Consider the following 22,017-nt stretch of genomic DNA (forward strand, 5'->3'; position numbering starts at 1 on the left):
TCTCCTGGCCTTTAGAAAAGGGTTTGAAGATACATCTTACCTTTTAAATCATGTAGTATCAATGTTCAAATGTTTTACTGTATTTAATGTTCTTGCTTTTATCCTTGCCATTGCCAGATTTTAAATAGTTGTACGCTGCCTTGGTGGCTTTTTAGCAGATAATAAATGTTGATAATAAATGAGTCCCCAGCAGCATCTCCAGGTGGGGCTGGAAATACTCCTGCCTGAAACCCCAGAGAGCCGCTGCTGCCAGTCAGTGTCAGCAATACTGGGCTGGATGGACCTGGGGTCTGGCTCACTCACTATTGGGAAACTTCCCTATGGTTTCTGTAATTCTGCATTATTCTCACTACTGATTATATCCTGAAATTGAATAAATGGACCAATAATCTGGAAAAAAACAGAGATCCACACAGATATTGTAAAATGAAAAGTGAGCGATTGGGTTGCTCAGAGGAGCCGTTCTCTTCGTCGCCCTTGCTGAAATGTTTGCAGGAGTCCAAAACACAGATTTCTCCTGTTTGGTTGGTTTTTTAAAACTAATAAACAGATGGAAAAGGCCAAGGCTGCTTTTTTTAAAAGCAAACACTGCATTTTAAAATGCATTCTGTTGATGCTAAAACCCCATCAAGCTGGGGAGATGAAGATGGGAGGTGAAGCATATACATCCCTCGTTAAATCCCCCATAGGAGCCTTTTAAAAATTGTTGTGCTTTCACAGGCCCAGCTGACTTCAGCTGGCATCTGTGGCCACTCTGTGCTTTTTTAGGGGGCTGGGTAAAATCAGATCAAAGCCTGACATTTCCAGGTGCCCACACTTGGAACATCGCTGCCCACCTTTTCTTTAAAAAAGCAGTGCCAAAGACAGTGTCCCTTTCTGTGGATCCGTTGAACCAGGAGTAAAAATAAACCTTTGGATTTCCCCATGAAGGAACATGCCCCCAGTTCCCATGACAAAGGGGGCTTGTGCTTTAGGCACTGTGCCCCCACTGGGATTCTGCAGACAGACAGGGGGGACAGGAAGGAAATGCGGAGCGGGCAGGGATGCTCAAAGGGGACAGAGCGCCGTTGTTCTCCACGGACGGATGGCGAAGCAAGGGGAAGGCTGCATGGGCCAAGACCCGCTCACAGAATGTTTAACTTCATCAGCTGGAACAATGTTTGACTGACCAGGTTGATAATGGTTTGGAAAGCAGAACGTGGTGTTTGCAGCCTCACCGCTTGACCCCGTGAGGTGTCCAAGGTGTCAGAGGGGACGTTGAGCTTGGAAGCTGGAGGGAGGGTGGAGGCATTGTCACGGGCTGAAGTATTTCACTTGGCTCTGTGGCAGCCCTAGCCCACCCCAGCTCGCCCCGTGACAACAAGGGCTTCCAGGCGAGGCTTTGATTGAGCCACCACCCTGCTTCATTCTCAGAATTTAATGCACAGGGGGTGGGGGGATCCATCCAGGTCTTGGCAACTTCCATTTTCCTGACCCTCCCATGTTTTCCAACAGCTTTGTCTGTCTTTTTTTCCTTTGTGGAAAAGCCGCTAAGGAGAAAAGACAGAATAGCTCTGCAAGGCTTTTGAACTGTTAATGCTAGGCAGAGCTGGCGTCATGGGTTGGCATGCTTGGGCCCCTGCTGAGGGCCTGCACCCTGGCAGGGGCCTATTGGCGAGAGCCCCCTGGAGTCCCTCCTCCTCTTCCCCACCACAACCTTCTTGCTCACCTGCCTCTCGCTCTGGCCCGACAGCGGTAAGGAGGAGGAGCGGGAGATGCTGCAGCCTGCGTGCTCCCTGGCTCCCTGCCTGTCATGCAAGCAGGGGGGAGCAATGCGGAGGCGGAGGAGGAAGAGCCACTGGTGACCATGGTGGCGAGAAGGTAGGCCCAGCGAGGCAGGGGCCCTGGAGGGTGTCTTGCCCAAGAGCCCGCCCACACCTGGCACTGGCACGAGGAACCCCTGTCTGGAAGCACCAATGCCGGAGGCCGCCTGTGCCCACTTAGCTGCACCCCGTCAGCCTTTCTGAGCTCTGCCTCCACACCTGTGGCAAATCCCTTCCAGTGACCTCCCCTTTCCGCTTTCAGGCAAGGCTGTGGGCATCGTCACCACCACACGCGTGAACCACGCCACCCCGAGCGCCGCCTACGCCCACTCTGCCGACCGCGACTGGTACTCGGACAATGAGATGCCCCCTGAAGCCCTCCAGCAGGGCTGCAAAGACATCGCCCACCAGCTGTTTGAAAACATCCCAGACATCGAGGTAAGAGTGCAGGGGAGCCCAGGGGCTTCTTTGCACGGAGCTTTTACCCTGCTATTGAGACTGCTCACTCACAGACGTTTGCGGGCCCTTTAGATGACGTTGTCAACCTCCAGGGCATCTCCCGTGCTAAATGACCTTTATTCCGTTTTTAAATTGATTGAAGATAATGAGCTATGAAATTACCCCACTTGTGTTCTGCTTGAGTTCCCTCCGTGAAAAGAGGAGAAGTGGCAAGAAGAGGAGCGAGAGCAATGAAAGATAATGGAAGACTCAGATAAGGGGGAGAAGGAGGGGGAAAGGGGAAGGGGGAAAGGAAGAGCATGTAAAGGGAGTCCATCGTGATCCTGCATTTAAAATGGAAGCAGAAAGCCCCATTTAAATGTAGGATTTTAGGCTGGTATAGAGATGCTCCAAAAGAGCTATTGGGCGACCTAGGATGGGAGGGAGAATCATGGAGGCCGGGCAGCCCGTAGACAGGAACATAAGAACTAAATTAAATTGTAGGCCACTGGGGGTCAGCGAGAGGCAGGGTGGGTACAGTGTACAGTGCTGCCTAACACTGGATCAGGTGCTTGGTCCATCTTACTTCCAGTGCTATCACGAGGGGCTCACCATCGGTTATGTTAAATGCGTAACATACAGCAGGGGTGTTGAGCCTTGGGTCTGCGGGCCAAATTTGCCCCACCTGGGGTCTCATTCTGGCTGCCTGGGGTTCCCCAGTTGGCCATACCCCCTTCCCCTGGCCCCTCCCCATTTACTGCCAATCATTTGGTGGTTTCCCAGCTTTTGTGCAAATTTCCCCCCATTTTAAAAGGTCGAGATGCCTCTCCTAAGGCTTTGTTACTGGCAGTACGAGCTTAGGCTGAAAGAGGCTGATATTTCTGCCCCTGCTCCTTTTGCCTCTGGTCCCACCCACCACCGGAGTGCGGCCCCCGAGAGCTTCTCCAGAATGGAATTTGGCACTCGGGCTGAAAGAGGTTCCTCACCCCATCTCTGCAAATCAGCACCATCTCTGATTTGTAAGAAAAGGAATACTGAGTGTGGGCACCCCAGTGTTCCTTGGGACCACAGCACATGGGTAGGCTTAATCGTTCCCTCACAGGCCGTGATGGTGAAAGGAGTCCCTCCCACCCTGCCCTTCTGTGGTCATGAGATTTAGAAAACAAGCTTCCATTGGTGCTGGTGGAACTCTTTTCGTTGAGCCTCATTGCCACGTTGGGCGTGGGGTGATTTCCGTGGCTCTCTAAGGTCAGGCTGGGAGGGGCCTTTCCTAGCCCTTCTACCTGGTGAGGCCGGAGTCTGAACTGGGGAAATCCTGCCTGCAAAAAATGCACTCTTCCCCAAGCTGATGGTAGCATTTATGCCAAGTGGGTTGGCTGTGCGACGTAATAGCCTTCTTCTGATGCCAGGAAGAGCTTGGCAATGTGAATGCGGAAAGTTATTTTGGAGAGCACGTGTTTGTGCACATGCAAGTGAGTGGCACATAAGGATCCAGGTGCATATTTATTTACTGCACCTTCTAAACCTGCCCTCCCTCTCCACCGCCCATGTTGACCTCACAATAAACCCATGAGGAACATTAAGCTTAGGCTGTCAGGTATGTGACTCGTTGGGTGGAGATTCGGACCCAGGTTTTCCCCCACGTAAGCCCAGCACTCTAGCCTCAACTTATTCATGTCTTTTCTTTTATTCATCGCTTGTACCCCAGACTCTTCCTCTGAGGAGCCGAGAGCAGCTTATTACACCTGAGCTCTGGGTGGTCTCCCATCCCGGGCATTTAGAGATTCAGTCCAACCTGCGGCAAAACCACGACATCTGTTTTCTGAGAAGAAGCTTCTTTCACAAAGAAAGCAGCCTCACGTTGACACTTTCCATGCAATGCGGAAGCTACTTGTTATTTACTTCACCTGGGCCCCATTTCCATGGCAATGGAAGGAGAAGGGAGGAGTGGCTCACCCGCATTTCGGTAGGAGCCACTTCTGCTCTGGGCAGGGCTCCACCGGGGTGTGCATGGCACCATTCTAAGTGGCTTCACATAACTTCCTTCCCTCCGGGTGGGGCGGGTGCATGTGCGTGTTGGAGTGAATGTCACCTGAGTGGCAGGGGCTGCTCAACCGGTAAGAGAGGCTTCCCCCCGCCAGGCTCCACAAGGAAGGTGTGAAGTAGCTACTTCCCCTTGTGTGCATTTGTAAGACAAGCCTCCCAACGAGCCCCAAGCCTCATTGAACACAATGTGAGTAGACACACATATGCTTGTTCTGGGAAAGCGGGGTGGGGGGACACAGGGATGGGAAACCAGCCCCCTTTCTGTAACGGAGCTGTGAATTAGTTATGTCCTAAGGCGATAAACCCCTTCATGGATCACTGCCTTGTTGTGGCGAAGGGGCTTGCGTAACTCAGTGAAGCCATAAGCTATGCCGTGCAGGGCCACCCAAGACGGACAGGTCATGGCAGAGAGTTCTGACAAAATGTGGTCCACTGCAGAAGGAAATGGCAACCCACTCCAGTATTCTTGCCAAGAAAACCCCATGGAACATATCGCAAGGCTAAAAGAGATGACGCCGGAAGATGAGCCCCTCAGGTCGGAAGGTGTCCAATATACTACTGGGGAAGAGCAGAGGGTATTTCCAAGTAGCGCCAGAAAGAAGAAGCGGTTGGGCCAATGCCGAAAGGACACTCAGCTGTGGATGTGTCTGGTGGTGAAAAGAAAATCCGATGCTGTAAAGAACAATATTGTTTAGGAACCTGGAATGTAAGATCAGTGAATCAAGGTAAGCTGGAGGTGGTCAAACGTGAGATGGCAAGATTGAACATCGACATTTTGGGAATCAGCAAACTAAAATGGACAAGCATGGGCGAATTTAATTCAGGTGACCATCATATCTACTACTGTGGGCAAGAATCCCTTAGAAGAAATGGAGTAGCACTCATAGTCAACAAAAGGGTGGGAAAAGCAGTACTGGGGTACAATCTTAAAAATGACCGAATGATCTCAGTACGAATTCAAGGCAAACCATTCAACATCACAGTAACTCAAGTCTACGCCCCAACCACTGAGGCCGAAGAAGCTGAGGTTGTTGGGTTCTATGAAGACCTACAACACCTTCTAGAACTAACACCAAAAAAAGATGTCCTCTTCATCATAGGGGATTGGAATGCTAAAGTAGGAAGTGATTACCGGGATAACAGGCAGGCATGGCCTTGGTGTACAAAATGAAGCAGGACAAAAGCTAATAGAGTTTTGCCAAGAGAACACGCTGATCATAGCAAACACTCTTTTCCAACAGCACAAGAGGCGACTCTACACATGGACGTCACCAGATGGTCAATATCGAAATCAGATTGATTATGTCCTTTGCAGTCAAAGATGGAGAAGCTCCATACAGTCAGTAAAAACAAGACCTGGAGCTGACTGTGGCTCAGATCATGAGCTTCTTGTTGCAAAATTTCAGCTTAAATTGAAGAACGTAGGGAAAACCACTAAACCATTCAGGTATGACCTCAATCATATCCCTTATGAATATACAGTGGAGGTGAGGAATAGATTTCAGGGATTAGACCTGATAGACAGAGTGCCTGAGGAACTATGGACGGAGGTCCGTAACATTGTTCAGGAGGCAGCAACGAAATCCATCCCAAAGAAAAAGAAATGCAAGAAAGCCAAGTGGCTGTCTGATGAGGCTTTACAAGTAGCTGAGGAAAGAAGGGAAGTGAAAAGCAAGGGAGAAAGGGGAAGATATATGCAACTGAATGCAGAGTTCCAGAAAATAGCAAGAGAGACAAGAAGGCCTTCTTAAATGAACAAGGCAAAGAAATCGAGGAAAACAACAGAATGGGAAAGACTAGAGATCTCTTCAAGAAAATTGGAGATCTCAAGGGAACGTTTTGTGCAAAGACGGGCATGATCAAGGACAAAGAAGGCAGGGACCTAACAGAAGCAGATGAGATTAAGAAGAGGTGGAAAGAATACACAGAAGAACTATACAGGAAAGATCTGAATGTCCCTGATAGCCATGACAGTGCGGTCACTGAACTTGAGCCGGAAATCCTCGAGAGTGAAGTCAAGTGGGCCTTAGGAGGCATTAGTAACAACAAAGCTAGCGTTGATGACGGTATTCCAGCTGAGCTATTTAAAATCCTAAAAGATGATGCTGTTAAAGTGCTGCATTCAATATGCCAACAAATTTGGAACACTCAACAATGGCCGCAAGACTGGAAAAGGTCAGTTTACATTCCAATTCCAAAGAAGGGCAACGCCAAAGAGTGTTCAAACTACCGCACAACTGCGCTCATTTCACATGCCAGCAAGGTGATGCTCAAAATCCTACAAGCTAGGCTTCAGCAGTATGCGAACCGAGAACTACCGGAAGTACAAGCTGGGTTTCGAAGAGGCAGAGGAACTAGAGATCAAATCGCCAATGTTCGCTGGATCATGGAGAAAGCAAGAGATTTCCAGAAAAACGTCTATTTCTGCTTCATTGACTACGCTAAAGCCTTTGATTGTGTGGATCACAACAAACTGTGGCAAATTCTTAAAGAGATGGGAGTACCAGACCACCTTATCTGTCTCCTGAGAAACCTGTACGAGGGTCAAGAAGCAACAGTAAGAACCAGACCTGGAACAACCGAGTGGTTCAAAATTGGGAAAGGAGTACGACAAGGCTGCATATTGTCACCCTGCTTATTTAACTTATATGCAGAGTACATCATGAGAAACGCCGGGTTGGATGAATCACAGGTCGGAATTAAGATTGCCGGGAGAATTATCAACAACCTCCGATATGCAGATGATACCACCCTAATGGCAGAAAGCGAAGCAGATCTAAAGAGCCTCTTGTTGAGGGTGAAAGAGGAGAGTGCAAAAGCTGGTTTGAAACTCAACATTAAAAAAACGAAGATCATGGCATCTGGCCCCATCACTTCCTGCCATATAGAAGGGGAAGAAATGGAAGCAGTGACAGATTTTACTTTCTTGGGCTCCAAGATCATCGCAGACGGTGACTGTAGCCATGACATTAAAAGACGCTTGCTCCTTGGGAGGAAAGCTATGGCCAACCTAGACAGCATAGTAAGAAGCAGAGACATCACCTTGCCGACAAAGGTCCATCTAATCAAAGCTATGGTTTTCCCAGTAGTAATGTATGGCTGTGAGAGCTGGACTATAAGGAAGGCTGAGCGCTGAAGAATTGATGCTTTCGAACTGTGGTGCTGGAGAAGACTCTTACGAGTCCCCTGGACTGCAAGGAGGTCAAATCAGTCCATCCTAAAGGAAATCAACCCTGACTGCTCATTGGAAGGACAGCTACTGAAGCTGAAGCTCAGATATTTTGGCCACCTAATGCGAAGAGAAAACTCTCTGGAAAAGACCCTGATGCTGGGAAAGACTGAAGGCAAAAGGAGAAGGGGACGGCAGAGGATGAGATGGCTAGATAGCATCACCGATGAACTTGAGCACACTCCGGGAGAGAGCGCAGGACAGGAAGGCCTGGCGTGCTATGGTCCATGGGGTCATGAAGAGTCGGACATGACTGAACGACTGAACAACAACAACAACAACAACAAGGCGATAAAGCAAACAACGGAAAATCAGAACTTCAAGATCACACATTATAGCCCTTAGGGAATTGGGCTTTAAACTGTGCCATTTCAGCTGAGGGGGATCTCTGTAAGTACTGATGTGGGCATTCAGATGGCAAGCCTCATTGACCACAAGGGGAGTTATTTCCGAGCAGACACTAATGGGTTTGTGCAGGGATGGGAAACACACAGGAAACACCCCTTGGTCCGGTCCTGGTGGAAGGCACACCCCTGGGCAGGGCTAGCATACCCGAGGTAAATTCGAGGGTTGGGGCACACAGCAACTATACTGGGAAGAACCCAACTTGAGGAAGATTCGGACTTTAAGCAGTCTCAGGAAATCCGGTTTTTCCCTGATAAGGTCCAGGGTGGCTGCTGGATGGCCACGATGCCATGTATCCCTAATGACCTCCACACACAGCCAATTCGGAGAAAATCGCTCGTGGAAACAGGCCCCTGGTGTGGCTCAAGAAATAATGACGTGTCACAGCCTGTCACTCAATGCAAGCTGGAAAATGTCCTTACGGTTACTGGTTTTGACGCAGGCTGCTTCCTTCTCACAAGATAGCTGTCCCAGCAGAGTGCTGAACGAACAAGACAGCAGCCATTTTGTGCTGAACTCCTGAACAACAGGGAGGGTGAGCTGAGCCGTGTCGATGAATCAAGACAATGCAGGAGACCCTTTGCGAAGGAACTCCACCAACCTTCCCAACCTGATGTCCTCCAGATGTGTTGGACCGCAACACCCATAATCTCTGACCATTGGCCATGCTGGCTGGGGCTATGGGGTTGTCCGAAACACCTGGAGGGCGCCTTGGGGACTACCCTGCCTGGATGCACAGGCATGCCCTTCTTTTAAGAAATGCTGCCCTTCCTTGGAGGAGCAGCAGCAATGGTGGGCAGAGGGGGAAGGTCACCTGGTCCTCTCTCCTCCCTCACAGACCAGCAGCGGTGTCCTGGCGCCAGGACTCGCAGGGCAGTCCCTTAAAGATCTCTCCCGTTCCCGCTCTCTGAACTGGAATCTCCTATCCCAAAGGGCCCAACAACGAGCACAGAAGAAACACTGGTTTCTTTGAAACTAGCCTGGCTCTTCTTTTGTCTTCTGACCGTCTTTGTCCTTGCATTGCAATTTTGTTTTCAGTCTTGGGAGTTGGTTTGAACCTCTGAAAGGTGGTTTATCTTCTTGTGCCTTAAGAGGTTTCCTAAGCCGTGTTTGAATCCCCCCTGAGTCATTCCGCTGTCCTTGATTCTGGCACTCCTTAAAACTGTGCGATTCCTTTTGTTGTATTCCTTTTGTTCCTTTGACTTAAAATAAACTCTCTAGCCTGGATGGTTGGGGAGGGAGAGAGAGAGAGAGAGAGAGAGAGAGAGAGAGAGAGGAAAGAATGTGATAGCTGAGGACTGAGGTTAATCAAAGCTGAGGAATTGGGATGCTGCCAGGACCCTTTTGAGGGCCAAAGGTGGCAGGCTAGAATGTTTTTGAAATGAAATAAAGACAGATTATATTTTTTAAAGCTTGTTATTTAATTCGGTCTTGTAATTTTGGAGAATGACCTTTGACTCAGGCTGCAGCTTTTATTCAAATGCAGCCCAATCCTAAGCGCATTTACCCAGAAGTAAGTCCTGCTGAATTAAATAGGACTGACTCTGTGTGTTTAGAAGTGCAGCTTTATTCAGCTAGATCAGCCTTCCCCAAATGCATGCCTTCGAGAAGTGTTGGATTACAACTTCCATCAACCCCATCCAGATGTAGAGGGCATGTGGCTGGGGAAGGCTAAGTTAGATGAACTGATTCAGGCTGCAGCCTTATGCTAACATCTGTGGGAATAAGCCCCAATGAATCCAGCAGGACTTAATTCCAAGTAGACATGCACAGGACTGTGCCTTTAAAAATACCCATTTGATTGACTACAAAGATGAGGTGCCTTGATGAACTGGGCAGAAGATGAAATGACTGATAAAAACTGCAGGTGGCCCCATCATCTTGAAAGAAGCATTCCCCCCCCCCCCCGCTTCAGAACTATTGTTTTTACTCATATGCAAATTTAGGCAAAAGCTTGATTAATTTAAGTGGGTTTTCACTGATGAACAGGCCAAAATTTCTTTAGAGCTTTTCTACACGAAGCTGTTCATCAGCTGTTAATCTGCTGCATCTACTTTCAATTTAGTCACAAAACTGAAGTCCGAGCACTACACGAAGAGCATTTCCTTTCCTGCTTTTCAGCTACATAACCTCTAGGTGGCACTGTGGTACAGTGGAATAGCACAAATACAGAAGAGGAATTTGCACTTTCTTTCACTTTCACAATTAAATGCTCCTGCTCTAAAAAACTTGCCAAAAGTGCTACTTAGACACAGAAGCAAAACTGGAGGGCCATGACATTGTCTCAAGAACCCATAAACAACCATGAGTAGGGAATGACAAGTGTATGAAAAGTGCCTTGTATAGAAAAGCCCTCAATCGGCTGGCAGCTATATCTTTTCCGGGTTTTGTGGATGTTAGCCTAGTTTCTAGACTCTAGAAAAAGGCTGGGCAAGTTGTACGACCTCCAGATGTTTGGGCCTACAACTCCCATCAACCCAAGGCAGTGTAGTCAATGGTGAAGGATCATGGGAGTCATAGGCCAAAACCTCTGGGGGCTCAAGTTCCACACCTCTCTCTGGTCTAGAATGAAACTCAAGCTCTTGGTTTGGCAAGACCGAGTAGGCAGTGGTTGGAGATGGCATGTCTTTTCTCCTTCTTTTTTGCAATTTCCAAGCATGCTAATTTAAATATGCGGATTAGCCATGGTGCTTTAGCTCACAGAAAGCTTGTGCGTGGCCTAGAGTTGGGCCAAACCTGGTGGCAAATGGTGAAGATGGTCACAGATGGTCTTCGCAGATGGTGAAGCGAAGGTGAAGATGGTCACAGCCAGCGCTACGCGTGGGCATGGTTGGGCATTCGCCAGGGGCCCGCACCCCAGCAGGGGCCCACTGCCAAGCGCCCCCTGGACTGGCTGCTGCTCCTCTCCCGCATCGCCCGCTGCTAGCTCACCCGCTCTCGCTCCGGCCCAGACCAAGCGAGCGAGCGAGCGGGGGCCGGGAGGGGCGGGGGCGGCGGGCGGCCGCGGGCTGAAGGCGGGACCCCTGGGGGGCCGTGGCCAGGGCCCTCCGGAGCTGGGGCCGGCCCCGGAGGCGGACCCTTTGCCCGGCCGAATCCCGGGCTCCCCGGAGCCGCAGCCTTCCCCGGGGCGGGCGGGGCACGCGAGCGCGGCCGGCGTCCCCGGCCCCGCGCGGCCCCGCAGCTTTCCGCGGCAGCCGCTTCGGTCGCCAGTCGCAGGGCCGCGCGGGGAGAGCGAGCGCGGCAGCCGCGGCCGGCAAGCGCCCGGCGCCTCGGCCCGCGTCGCTGCTCCGGCCGGCCGGCCTGCGGGCGCTCCGCACTGCGCGGCTGCTCCGGGCGCCGGGCGCGGCCTGGCAGGGGGCTTCCAGGCGGGCCCGGAGCTGCTCCGCGGGGTCTCCCGCGTCGCTGGCCGGCGGAGCCCAGGCTCCGGGTGCGGCGAGGCGGGGCAGCCGCGGCGAGGCGCGCTGCTCTTTCATGCGGGCTCCTGGCACGGCACGCCAGCTCCCTCGCCGCCCAGGGCCGCGGGTGCCAGCCGGGCCCAGAGGCGCAGGGCACTGCCCGGCGGCGGCGCGGCGCCTAGCCGCGATTGCGGGGAAAGGGCTCCCCCTGCTGCCGCCTCAGCCGCCTTCCCGATTTATGGGCGGAAAGGCGGGCTACAGATCCGTCCAGTCAATCCCATCAGTCAGTGGCTACTAACAGAGAACAGCAAGCAGAAGCAAGCCCTTATTTTATTTCTGTAGCCGTGATGATTTCAGTGAGCATAAAATGCAAAACTGCACAGGCTCAGCATTTTGTTTTTGATTTTTTAAATCAGGGCTGGCAAACGTTTTTGCTGTTGTTCTAACATATCGGGAATGTAGAAGTGGCTGCAAAGCATGGGGTGGCGGTGGCAGAGGGGGAGGAATAGAGATGTGAGTTGTGTGCTTCACAGATCCATGAGGACAAGGCTCTCAATGGCGACTGGCTCTGATGGCTATACGCTAGTCCCAGTATCAGAGGCAGTATGCTGGGGAACGTGAGTGGGAAGGCGCTGTTGCACCCATATCCTAATTGTGGGCTTCCCCCAGGCAGCTAGTCAGCCGCTGTAGGAACAGAATGCGGGACTAGAGAGGTCTTTGGTCTGATCCAGCAGGGCTCTTCTTACATTCTGAAGTAATACACAGGGCTCTTTAAAAGGCCCTCCCATAAGACCATGAAGTCCAAGGCCTGAAATCCCCTAGCCGTTCAGCTGACTGGTGCAGCCCTGTCAGCATCCTCCGGATAAATTCTGCAAATAGGCACCATTGTTTAGACCAGGGGTGGGCAGAAGGGGGATCGCCGCCTGTGTTGGACTTCAATTCCCACCATTCCTGACCAATGGCCCTGCTGGCATGGGGGTTCTGGGAGTCGAAGTCCCAAACACCTGGAGGTCAACCTGCTGCCCACCCCTGGTTTAGACCTCACATGATGCTTTCGTGGTTGCGCAGACCTGCAGGAAATCCTCTCTCTGCACCCGCCGTTACTGCGGATGTTTTAATTTTGTTTTCAACGGGCTCTTAGCACTCACAGTCCAAAGGTACTCTGCATCAGTTGCGTCTTTCTCACCTTAATGGATTTATCCTTGGTAAGAAAAAGGTGGAAGGAATGGTGGGAAAATACAGGAGGCTGTGAGTGGAAGACGATGTCTGGACTCCCTGTAAAAGTCTGTTAATGAGGCAGGGCAACGGCACCATAAAAGCATCGTCTGGACACTTCCCAGAAGTGAAGGAATCTGTTGTCTGGATGAGCTTTAAGTGACTCTGGGGAAGGGGAGGAACATAGCTCAGAGTGCCTCTTACATTTCAAGATATACCAGTGTGGTGTAGTGGTGAGAGTGTTGGACTGGGATTGGGGAAATCCGGGTTCAGGTCCCCACTTGATCCATAAAGCTCACTGGGTGACTTTGGGCCACTCACTGAATGCTCAGCCTCACCAACCTTGCAGAGTTGTTGTGGGGATAAAATGGAGAGGTGAGGAGGACCACATGGGCTGCCTTGCGTTCCTTGCAAGAGGGCAAAAAGCAGGATATAATAATAAAATAAAAACGTAAAATCCAAAGAGCAACTCAGGGAGGTGATTTTTGTCCAGACCATGGCAGGGAGAGAAAGAGCTACTTTCCCTCTCTGCCTCAGAGGTTGCAGAGCTATTTGCATAACAGAAAAGCTATTCATACCCTGCATTTTTTGGACTCCTTTGTCTTTAAAGGCGTTTCCTTACACACAAGTAAAGGCCCAAACCACTGTGACGTAGGAAGCACTTGGCCATGGATCTGGTGGCATTTTTCAGATGGAGGAACATGCCTTTTTCACGCTCCTCAGGGGACATTAACATAATGAATATGGAATGAAATGCACCCCAGGGTGAAGAATTTTCAGCCAGAAGAAGAGACATGGGCCTCCATCTCCCTTTGACGCTGGTTGTTTGGTGTGCCATTCATTTCCCTGCGTGAAGAGGCGTTTTGGAGTGAGCACACCCACGTGAGACCAATATGTGCAAGGCCAGCAAGAAAAGACTTCTGGAATGTTCCAGTCACAGGAAGGCCGACCCAAAGTCCAGGGTCCCGGTTGGGTCCCATTCCCAGATCTTGTGGCCTTGCCATGGAATTAAGACTTCTCATCCGAAGAAACCGCACTCTCTCTTTCCTGACAGGTTATGAAAGCGCTGGGTTCTTGGGAGGCCAGGAGATGGAGGCAGGGAGAAAAGGAGCAAGGCATTATGAGCGAACGATACATTCCACAATGGAGTTGGGGGGAACTGGGCCAGTGACGGAGCTGAAAATAAAGGGGCCCAGTGCCAGAAGCAGCCAACCACGGGTCCCACAGAATGCACCCCTTTTGCCACAGAGGTCTGGCTAAGCCGTGCATGACTTCAGAATCCAGCGGCTGACGGATGCCGACAGGGCGACTGAGTGTCCTCCAAGCTTGGCACAGTACTTCCTGACGGCGCCAAGGGAGACGTTTGGTTGGTTGCGGTAGCCATGACAGTTCACACAGCTGCCACAGTGCCCCAGCCATGCGGTGGTTTGGGAGACGGAGGTCAGTCTCCGTGCTCCTTTCACGGCTAGCATCAGCCCATGGAATCAGGCACCACATTTTCCCTGCTGTAAATAAACAGGGTGTGCCCCTCTGTTTGAAAATAAACCTGAAGAAGAAGAAAAACCACCCCAGCTGAATCCGTTATTTAAGCAGCTTAATAAGCCCCATTTCTTATAATTCTATCTTTATTCCTGGGCTGGAAATAATTACATGTTGGGCGAGCCAATTCTGTTTAACAGAGAAGGGCCGGTGTGTAATTATGATGATGATCATTATTTTTTTTGCTGGTTGTGCTGCTTTATGATTCACCTTCTAAGACCTTAAATCCGGCGAGGTGGCTGCAGATGGAGCGCCAGCAGAAAAGTAATTGTGGTCAAATAAATACGTTTTCAATTACAGGGCATCTCAAGATGCAGGACCAACTGAGTTTTGAGATGCTCTTTGCTGGGAGAAGGCCTGCACAGAACAGGAGATCTTTTCAGCAGCAAAGCGCACGCTCCCAAGGTTGGCCAAAGTCGTTTTGCATGGCTGGAGCGGCCTTTCCAACCAGTCTCCTCCACCACATCCATGCTCATAGGGACTGCTGCTTCAGACCAGAATCAGGTTTCCCCAGAATGGCCCAACCAGATGGCTCCTGGACAGGCCCAAGGGCCTCTTGTCAGCGGGCCCCTGCTGAGGTGTGGCCCCTCAGCATGTGCCCAACCAGGCCGTCCCTTGACGCCGGCTCAGGGAGTCAGCACCCTTCTGGTTTTGCCCCCTAGCCGCTGAATGTAGAGGCACCATACCCCCACCATGACTAATGGATAGTGACAGGCTGACGTAAACCTGCTTTATAAACCTGACCAGAGCCTCTGAATGCCAGACGGTGGGGGCTGCAAGCTGGAATTGCGCTCCTGCCCTCTGTGTGGGCTTCCCATTGGGGCACCCAGTTGGGCACTGTGGGAGCAGAAGCCTGGGCTAGACTGGCCTTTGGCTTGATCCAGCACCAGGACGCTTCTCATGGTCTCATGACCTGCAACAAAAAGTCTCAGAATGGATTGCTGCTGTGCAGCCACTGCCTTCCACCGCCCTCCGTGGTTTTCTGTTTTACCTCCCAAAGTCGCCCTTTGTGCCACTTCCTCCCTGAGGAGGAAGTAGCCACAGAGCACACTTCCTCCCACCCTTAGTTTTATTTCACACACACACACACACACACACACACACACACGGCATTCCCCTGAGCCTTTTGGTGTGAGCGAGGAGCCATTTTGGCTACCTTAGGGACGGCACTCCCAGCCTAAACATCAGAAACAGAGGGAATGATGAGAGACGTGCGTCTCTTAGAAATGTGGCCGGGGTCCTCTTGACACTCTCCCAGGCCAGCTTTTATGTTCATATAGCTGCTTTCCGTCTCTCTCTCTGCGTTGGTAGAAAGAGGAAGCTGAGCAGAATGAGTTTTCCCCAGTATCACGTCTCATGGAGCCCATTGTCGGTTACAGCCATCTGCGCCGCATCCCACACCAGTCCTGCGTTTGAGGCCAGGGCGGCATTCATATGCCAGTGTGCAGAAGACGGAAGGGTTACAGTTGCTACTCAGGGAGCTTTTGGTTCACATGAGAACAGTCTGTTCTGGGTGTTTCCTGCCTTATCAGAGCCAGTGTGGTGTGTTTTTATTTTTTATTTAGTAGATTTAATGCCACTTACCACATATATATATTTTAAAAATATCTCTCTCTAAGGGTGCAACCCTATACATGTTTAGACGGGAAAAAGTCCCCAAACATCCAGCACACCCCAGCCAGTCATGCTTAACTCTGCGCTGTGTGAAGAAGCCCTTTCTTTGACCTGTCCTGAACCTCCCACCATTCAGCTCCATGGGACGTGACCCCACTGGGTTCTTGCATGATGAGTGAGGGTGAAGAAACTGCCTCCACACCAGGCGTCACCTTGCACACCTCTCTCATGTCTCTTTCCTCTGGACAGACTAGGCCAGGAGTCAAACTGAGTGACCTTGGCCCAGTCACCAGTCTCTGCATCTTTTTGGATGCGTGTATCTTTTCTTGAGTTAAAAGCCAGCATGCGAAGCGTGCGCGTGCATGCGCCGGGAGAACATCTGCAAAGGGAAAGGACTAAGGAACCACTCCCCCATCACAAACGTCATTCCAGTCTTCCCCTTCAAAGTGCAGCCTTAATCAGCCAGTCCGAAAGTCTTTTTTGACTGAGAAAGTGGGGTGCAAAATATGTTAATGGAAAAGTATCTGAAAAAGTTCCACAGAACTACATGTGCTGTGTAGTTCCACTCTCAGCTGAACATATTTTGCAGGATCATTGTGAGGCGAAAATATGTGTGTGGAGAGTGAGAGAGAGTGCGGGGGTGGAGAGAAAAGGTTAGGATAAAAAACTGATTGAGTGTGTGTGTGTGTGTGTGTGTATGTATGTATGTATAATTTCAGGAGGTGTTATAATTAGGACTATGTAACGTTTGTGCTAAAAATAATAATAATAATTGTGGGGAACTGAAAAAAACTGAGCGGAGCTTGTCTCTGAGAGCTGACATGGCCTTCACTGACGTCTGTAACGTGCCTAAATTATGCAAACCAAGATCATTTGCATTTAATTACTTAATTTTCGTGACCTGTTCTTCCACTGTTTGAGGGAGGGAGGAGGCAAATGGGCTCGCTCAGCCACCGCTGGAAAAGCACTACTCCCCAGCGCTCTGTCTTCTAAGCATTATCTGCAGTGCTGGCTCCAGGCTTTGGGGGGCCCTTCGGCAAGACCCCCCCATGACCCCCCTCCCTCAGGGAGTCCACTTTCTCACTGCCATGGTCACCAGCTTCTGTTGCTTCTCGTCCTCTTCCTCCTCCTTGCTCACTTGGCAGGCAGAGAGCCGCGGCATCTCCCGCTCCTCCTCCTCTCCACCACCGTTGCCTGGGCCAGAGTGAGAGGCAGGGGAAGAAGCAGGTTGCAAGGGGGAAAAGGAGGAGCCAGTCCAGGGGGCTCTGGTCAGTAGCCCCTGCTGTGGGGTGGGCCCTTGGCAGGTGCCCCACCATGCCTACCCTTAGCGCCGGCCCTGATTATCTGCGCATTGGTGAGCCTTCATTGCCTGCCATAACAGTGCTGTTGCCCTCCAGAATGCCTCTTTCATTCCCGCAGCAGTTGATTGTGCACGGAGTGGCTTGAGCTGAGTATGTGGGAGGTGGTCTGCCTTGAGCCGCTCTCCATATTCTCCTGTCTACGGCTTTCCTGAGTGTCAGCAGCCCCTGGTTTTCCGAAACGCACAAACGGCTAAGCGGGCACCGGCTGTGTGCTGAGCCTTTCCCGCTGTCTCCCCACTAGGTAATTCGGGCCTCTTTTCCCTTTGTATCCCAACTCAGGTGATCATGGGTGGAGGCCGGAAGTACATGTTCCCCAAGAACACCAGTGATGTGGAATACCCAAATGAGGAAAAATACCGAGGAACTCGGCTGGACGGCAGGAACCTTATTGACGAGTGGAAGAAGCAGAAGCCGAACGATAAGGTGAGGTGAGGTGGCCCACACCGGAAGGCGGAAGAAGCAAATATGCAGATGTTTTGCCCATGTGGCGTAGTGGTGAGTGTGTCGGACTAGGGCTTGGGAGACCCGGGTTCCAGCCCCCCCTCGGCCATGAAGCTCACTGGGTGGCTTTGGGCCAGTCACCGACTCTCAGCCTCACCTGCCTCACAGCCTCACCTACCTTATCAATGTAATAATAAATCTTTCTTTCTTTTGTATCCTGCCTTTCTGTCAAAAGTTGGAACTCAAGGCAGCTAACGATAAAAAGTTGGAACTCGAGGCAGCTAACGAGGTGAAAAAGAAAAATCTTAATTAAAACACAACATAGGAGTAAATACATTAAAAACGCATTAAAAACACAACGATAAAAGCAATATATTGCACCCAACCCAACAGAAACCCCTTCAGCAACAGGCCAGCTTGTACGCCGAAGGCCTGCTTGAATGAAAAGGTATTTGCCCGCCAGTCAAAGGACAGCAGAAACGGGGGCCAAACCTGGCCTCTCTCGTCAGGGAGTTCCAGAGTTCTAGAGCTGAGGAGCAGCCACCAAAAAGGCCCTCTCTCACTTCACCACCAATCATGGCTCTGATGGTGGCAGGACCGAGAGAAGAGCCTCCCCCGCGGATCTGAAAACTGAGGCAAGCTCTGATGGGAGAAGGCCATTTATGTATATATGTGGATCATTGTCCTCCTTTTCTGTGGACTCTTTGCTCTTCAGATCCCCCTGAAATAGCAAAAATGAAATCCACTTGCCTTAACAGGAGGTCGCCCAAGACTCCTTTTGCATAAATGTGCTGACACCGTCACTTTCATTCAAAAATTTTATTTTGAAATGAAGTTAAAAAAAATAAAGGCAACAAAAAGAAGTACAGACATAATAACATAACAAGAGAACTAAAGAAACAAACTGGCTAATTATAGTTCTTGGTCTGTCTCATGTGTGCCCATCAGACTGGGCCGTAGCTGCAGTTGTATCTTGCAGGCTTTGTTTTATGCTGGTGTCTGTTTTTTTAGGACATTTGCCGCTGCTGTTGCTTTTACTGTTTTTATTACCACGTCATTTTCTCTTCTGTGTGTTTTGCTGTTGTATGCTGCCTTGGGAGGGCTCCTGGCCTGAAAGGCAGCCAAGAAATATTTTAAATAAAAGTAGATCAATCAAGGCACAATCCTACGCATGTTTAGATGGAAAAAAGTCCTACAACTCCCAGCATTGCCCAGCCAGCCATGCTGGCTGGGGAATGCTGGGAGTTGTAGGACTTTTTCTGCCTAAACATGCATGTTGTTGTTGTTCAGTCGTTCAGTCGTGTCCGACTCTTCGTGACCCCATGGACCATAGCACGCCAGGCCTTCCCGTCCTCCGCTCTCTCCCAGAGTGTGCTGAAGTCCATATTCATTGCATCGGTGATGCTATCTAGCCATCTCATCCTCTGCCGTCCCCTTCTCCTTTTGCCTTCAGTCTTTCCCAGCATCAGGGTCTTTTCCAGAGAGTTTTCTCTTCGCATTAGGTGGCCAAAATATTTGAGCTTCAGCTTCAGCATCTGTCCTTCCAATGAGCAGTCAGGGTTGATTTCCTTTAGGATGGACTGATCTGACCTCCTTGCAGTCCAGGGGACTCGTAAGAGTCTTCTCCAGCACCACAATTCGAAAGCATCAATTCTTCGGCGGTCAGCCTTCCTTATAGTCCAGCTCTCACAGCCATACATTACTACCGGGGAAACCATAGCTTTGATTAGACCGACCTTTGTCGGCAAGGTGATGTCTCTGCTTCTTACTATGCTGTCTAGGTTGGCCATAGCTTTCCTCCCAAGGAGCAAGCGTCTTTTAATGTCATGGCTACAGTCACCGTCTGCGGTGATCTTGGAGCCCAAGAAAATAAAATCCATCACTGCTTCCATTTCTTCCCCTTCTATATGCCAGGAAGCGATGGGGCCAGATGCCAGGATCTCGTAAAATGCTTGTATAACAGGTACAGTAAAACAGCTGAACTAGGTGCTCAAGATCTCATGAAATAATGAAAATTCAAGTTATACAGCTTAGAAAAGGCATGTGTACGAGTGTGTGTTATTTCGTGCATATATGTGTGTATTAGTCAGAAAAAATAAGAGGCAACTGTACTTGGTTGGGATCCAAACACACGTTGGAAGGACTTCAACAGAGGAAAGAAAGGGAATCCACAGTGCCACAATATTGTTCTTAAAATTCGGGTTCTTTGCTCGCTGCAATTGCAGCCACTTTGGTGCTCCACCATGGGGTTGAGATATATTTATTCTTGATTAATTAATAATACTTGTATAACACTTGATATAATCTCTAAGAGGTTTACATGCCAAAGGGGCAAATCATTATTAAAAATACTTAGGGCACAATCCTATGCATGTGGTTGGCTGGGGAATGCTGGGAGTTGTAGGACTTTTTCCATCTACACATGCATAGGGTGGCACCCTTAATAAAAAAAATTGCAGGTACAGCAAAATAAATAAATAACAGAAACAATTAAAAATGACAGTAGAAACACAATTGAATGGAGCAGCACCATTACAAGCCAAGGAAAGTTTGTGTTGAAAAAATCTATTTTTAAAAAAAGTATTTGTAACATTTTTAATGTGATTTAAAAAAAAAGTATTTTAACATTTTTTAAAAATATATTTTTGGTATTTTTGTGTTGTATTATCTTAGTCGCTGCATGTTGTTTATTATCCTAATCCCTGAAACGTGATATGCTGTGTTGGCATGTTAGTTTGTATTGTTGATTTTATTGTGATTTTATTTGTATTTTTTATCATTATAGTAAAACGCCTAGAGACATTTATTTTATGAGGCATTTAATACATTTAATAAATAGAATTAAACAGGTATGTTTTCAGGAGACGTTTCAAACTCGTCCCATTTTCTGCCTCCTGAATCACACGGGGGGCAGGGTGCCACGTCCAGGAAGGCCGTGCACCAAAGCAACTCCTGCATAGTGAGGCGTTCTCTCCTTCTTTCTGCAGAACGCCTATTATGTGTGGAACCAGACGGAACTGATGAAGCTGGACCTGAACAAGGTGGACTACTTGTTGGGTGAGTCTCAAGAGTCCAGCTGCTGGGGAGGCTCGGAAGCTAGGACCCCATCTGTGTGTTTTCAGGGCGAGCCGGGCACTGAGGTGCTATAGAGCCTCTTGGAAATTCCACCTCAGGCTGCCCCCCAGGGGTTCTGAGCCTGTTTGGAACTCGTCTTTGTGTAGGAATATGTGGTAGCCCAGGAATTAAAATCTTGCTAATGAGCTACTCCACGGGGGCTCCCGGGAAGATGGGGGCCGAAGCAGGGGTGTTAATAGGCGCTTAAAAGATTCAGGCTCAGAGCACACAAATCAGCAAATGCTCCTTGATGTCTAGATATGCAAATTTAGAAACAACTGTGTTGACTGATTTAAATTATACCGGAGGCAAAGCCAGCCAATGGGTAAAGTGAAGGCGTTTCAGGTGGGTAGAACGAAGAGCGCTGACGCCACAGGGAGGCATGGCTGGGCACCTGCCCAGGGCCCACACCCCAGCAGGGGCCCGCCGCCAAGAGCCCCCTGGACCGGCGCCTCCTCCTCTCCCCCATTGCAGCCTGCTTGTTCCCCGGCCTCTCGCTCTGCCCCAGGCGACGGTGGTGGGGGAGGAAGGAGGGGCGGGAGACGCCATGGCTTCCTCGCTCCCTGGCGCTCTGCTTGCCAAGCCAGCGAGTGGCAGCGAGGAGGAGGGGGAGCTGCTGGGGATGAGAAGGTGGGCTCCCTGAGGGAGGGGGACATGGAGGGGGTCTTGCCCAAGGCCCCCCCAAAACCCGGAGCTGGCACTGAGAAGGGATATTAAAAAGAAGGGCAGGGAAGGGAGCCAACGCTCTTTATGTATTGCTAACCAATTTCAAAATGGGCACAGAAAGCTCAGTGCTAGCTGGCCTCTTCCCACTGAGTCCGGCTGGGACGGGGGCAGGGAGCTCCGGAGTGCTACGGAGAAGGGCACACGTGTAAAAGTCCTCCAGTGGGGCTTGGGACTCGAGCGGGCCATGGCTGCTTGCTCAGATGTCGCTCGGATTTCTGGTTTTCCTCCCTAGGCCTCTTTGAGCCAATCGATATGATGTACGAACTGAACAGAAACAACAAAACGGATCCTTCCCTGACGGAAATGGTGCTGGTGGCCCTCAAAATACTCCAGAGGAATCCCCTTGGTTTCTTCCTACTAGTAGAAGGTAAGAGATGGAGGAGGAGGAGGAGGAGGAGGAGGAGAGGGAGGAGGAGGGCGTGCAGAAGACAAGGTGGAAGGGCAGGAGGCGCCACTGTGTCTGTGTGCCGATTCTGGGACCGGCTGCTGCTGGCTGTGGACAAACATGCTGAAGCCATTCAAGAGCTAGGCAGAATGATGGCAGACGCTGGATCTGGTCCAGTCCAGAACTGCAGCAAGTGAGAGAGAGCTGAGCTGAGGACCAGGTGGTGTGGTCCTCCTGTGCTTGCTGCCTGTACATTTCCAGGGCCCATTCAAGGTGCTGGTTTTGGCCTTACATGGCTGGGGCAGCA

General features: G+C 50.4%; 1 protein-coding gene across 2 annotated transcripts in view; it reads left to right on the forward strand.

Moving 5' to 3' along the window:
* The window catches only part of ALPL (alkaline phosphatase, biomineralization associated), a 53,385-nt gene that overhangs the window by 23,468 nt on the left and 7,900 nt on the right, over positions 1–22,017 (forward strand). For both annotated transcript variants that reach the window (XM_084822273.1, XM_084822274.1), the window contains exons 6-9: positions 2,065–2,240; positions 17,324–17,467; positions 20,473–20,542; positions 21,558–21,692. In XM_084822273.1, the coding sequence (XP_084678399.1) occupies positions 2,065–2,240; positions 17,324–17,467; positions 20,473–20,542; positions 21,558–21,692 (525 nt within the window). The remainder of the gene's footprint in view (positions 1–2,064; positions 2,241–17,323; positions 17,468–20,472; positions 20,543–21,557; positions 21,693–22,017) is intronic.

This window comes from Heloderma suspectum, chromosome 15 (genome assembly GCF_057233095.1).
Source record: "Heloderma suspectum isolate Gila_16-S chromosome 15, 16-S_ref, whole genome shotgun sequence".
Classification (NCBI taxonomy): domain Eukaryota; kingdom Metazoa; phylum Chordata; class Lepidosauria; order Squamata; family Helodermatidae; genus Heloderma; species Heloderma suspectum.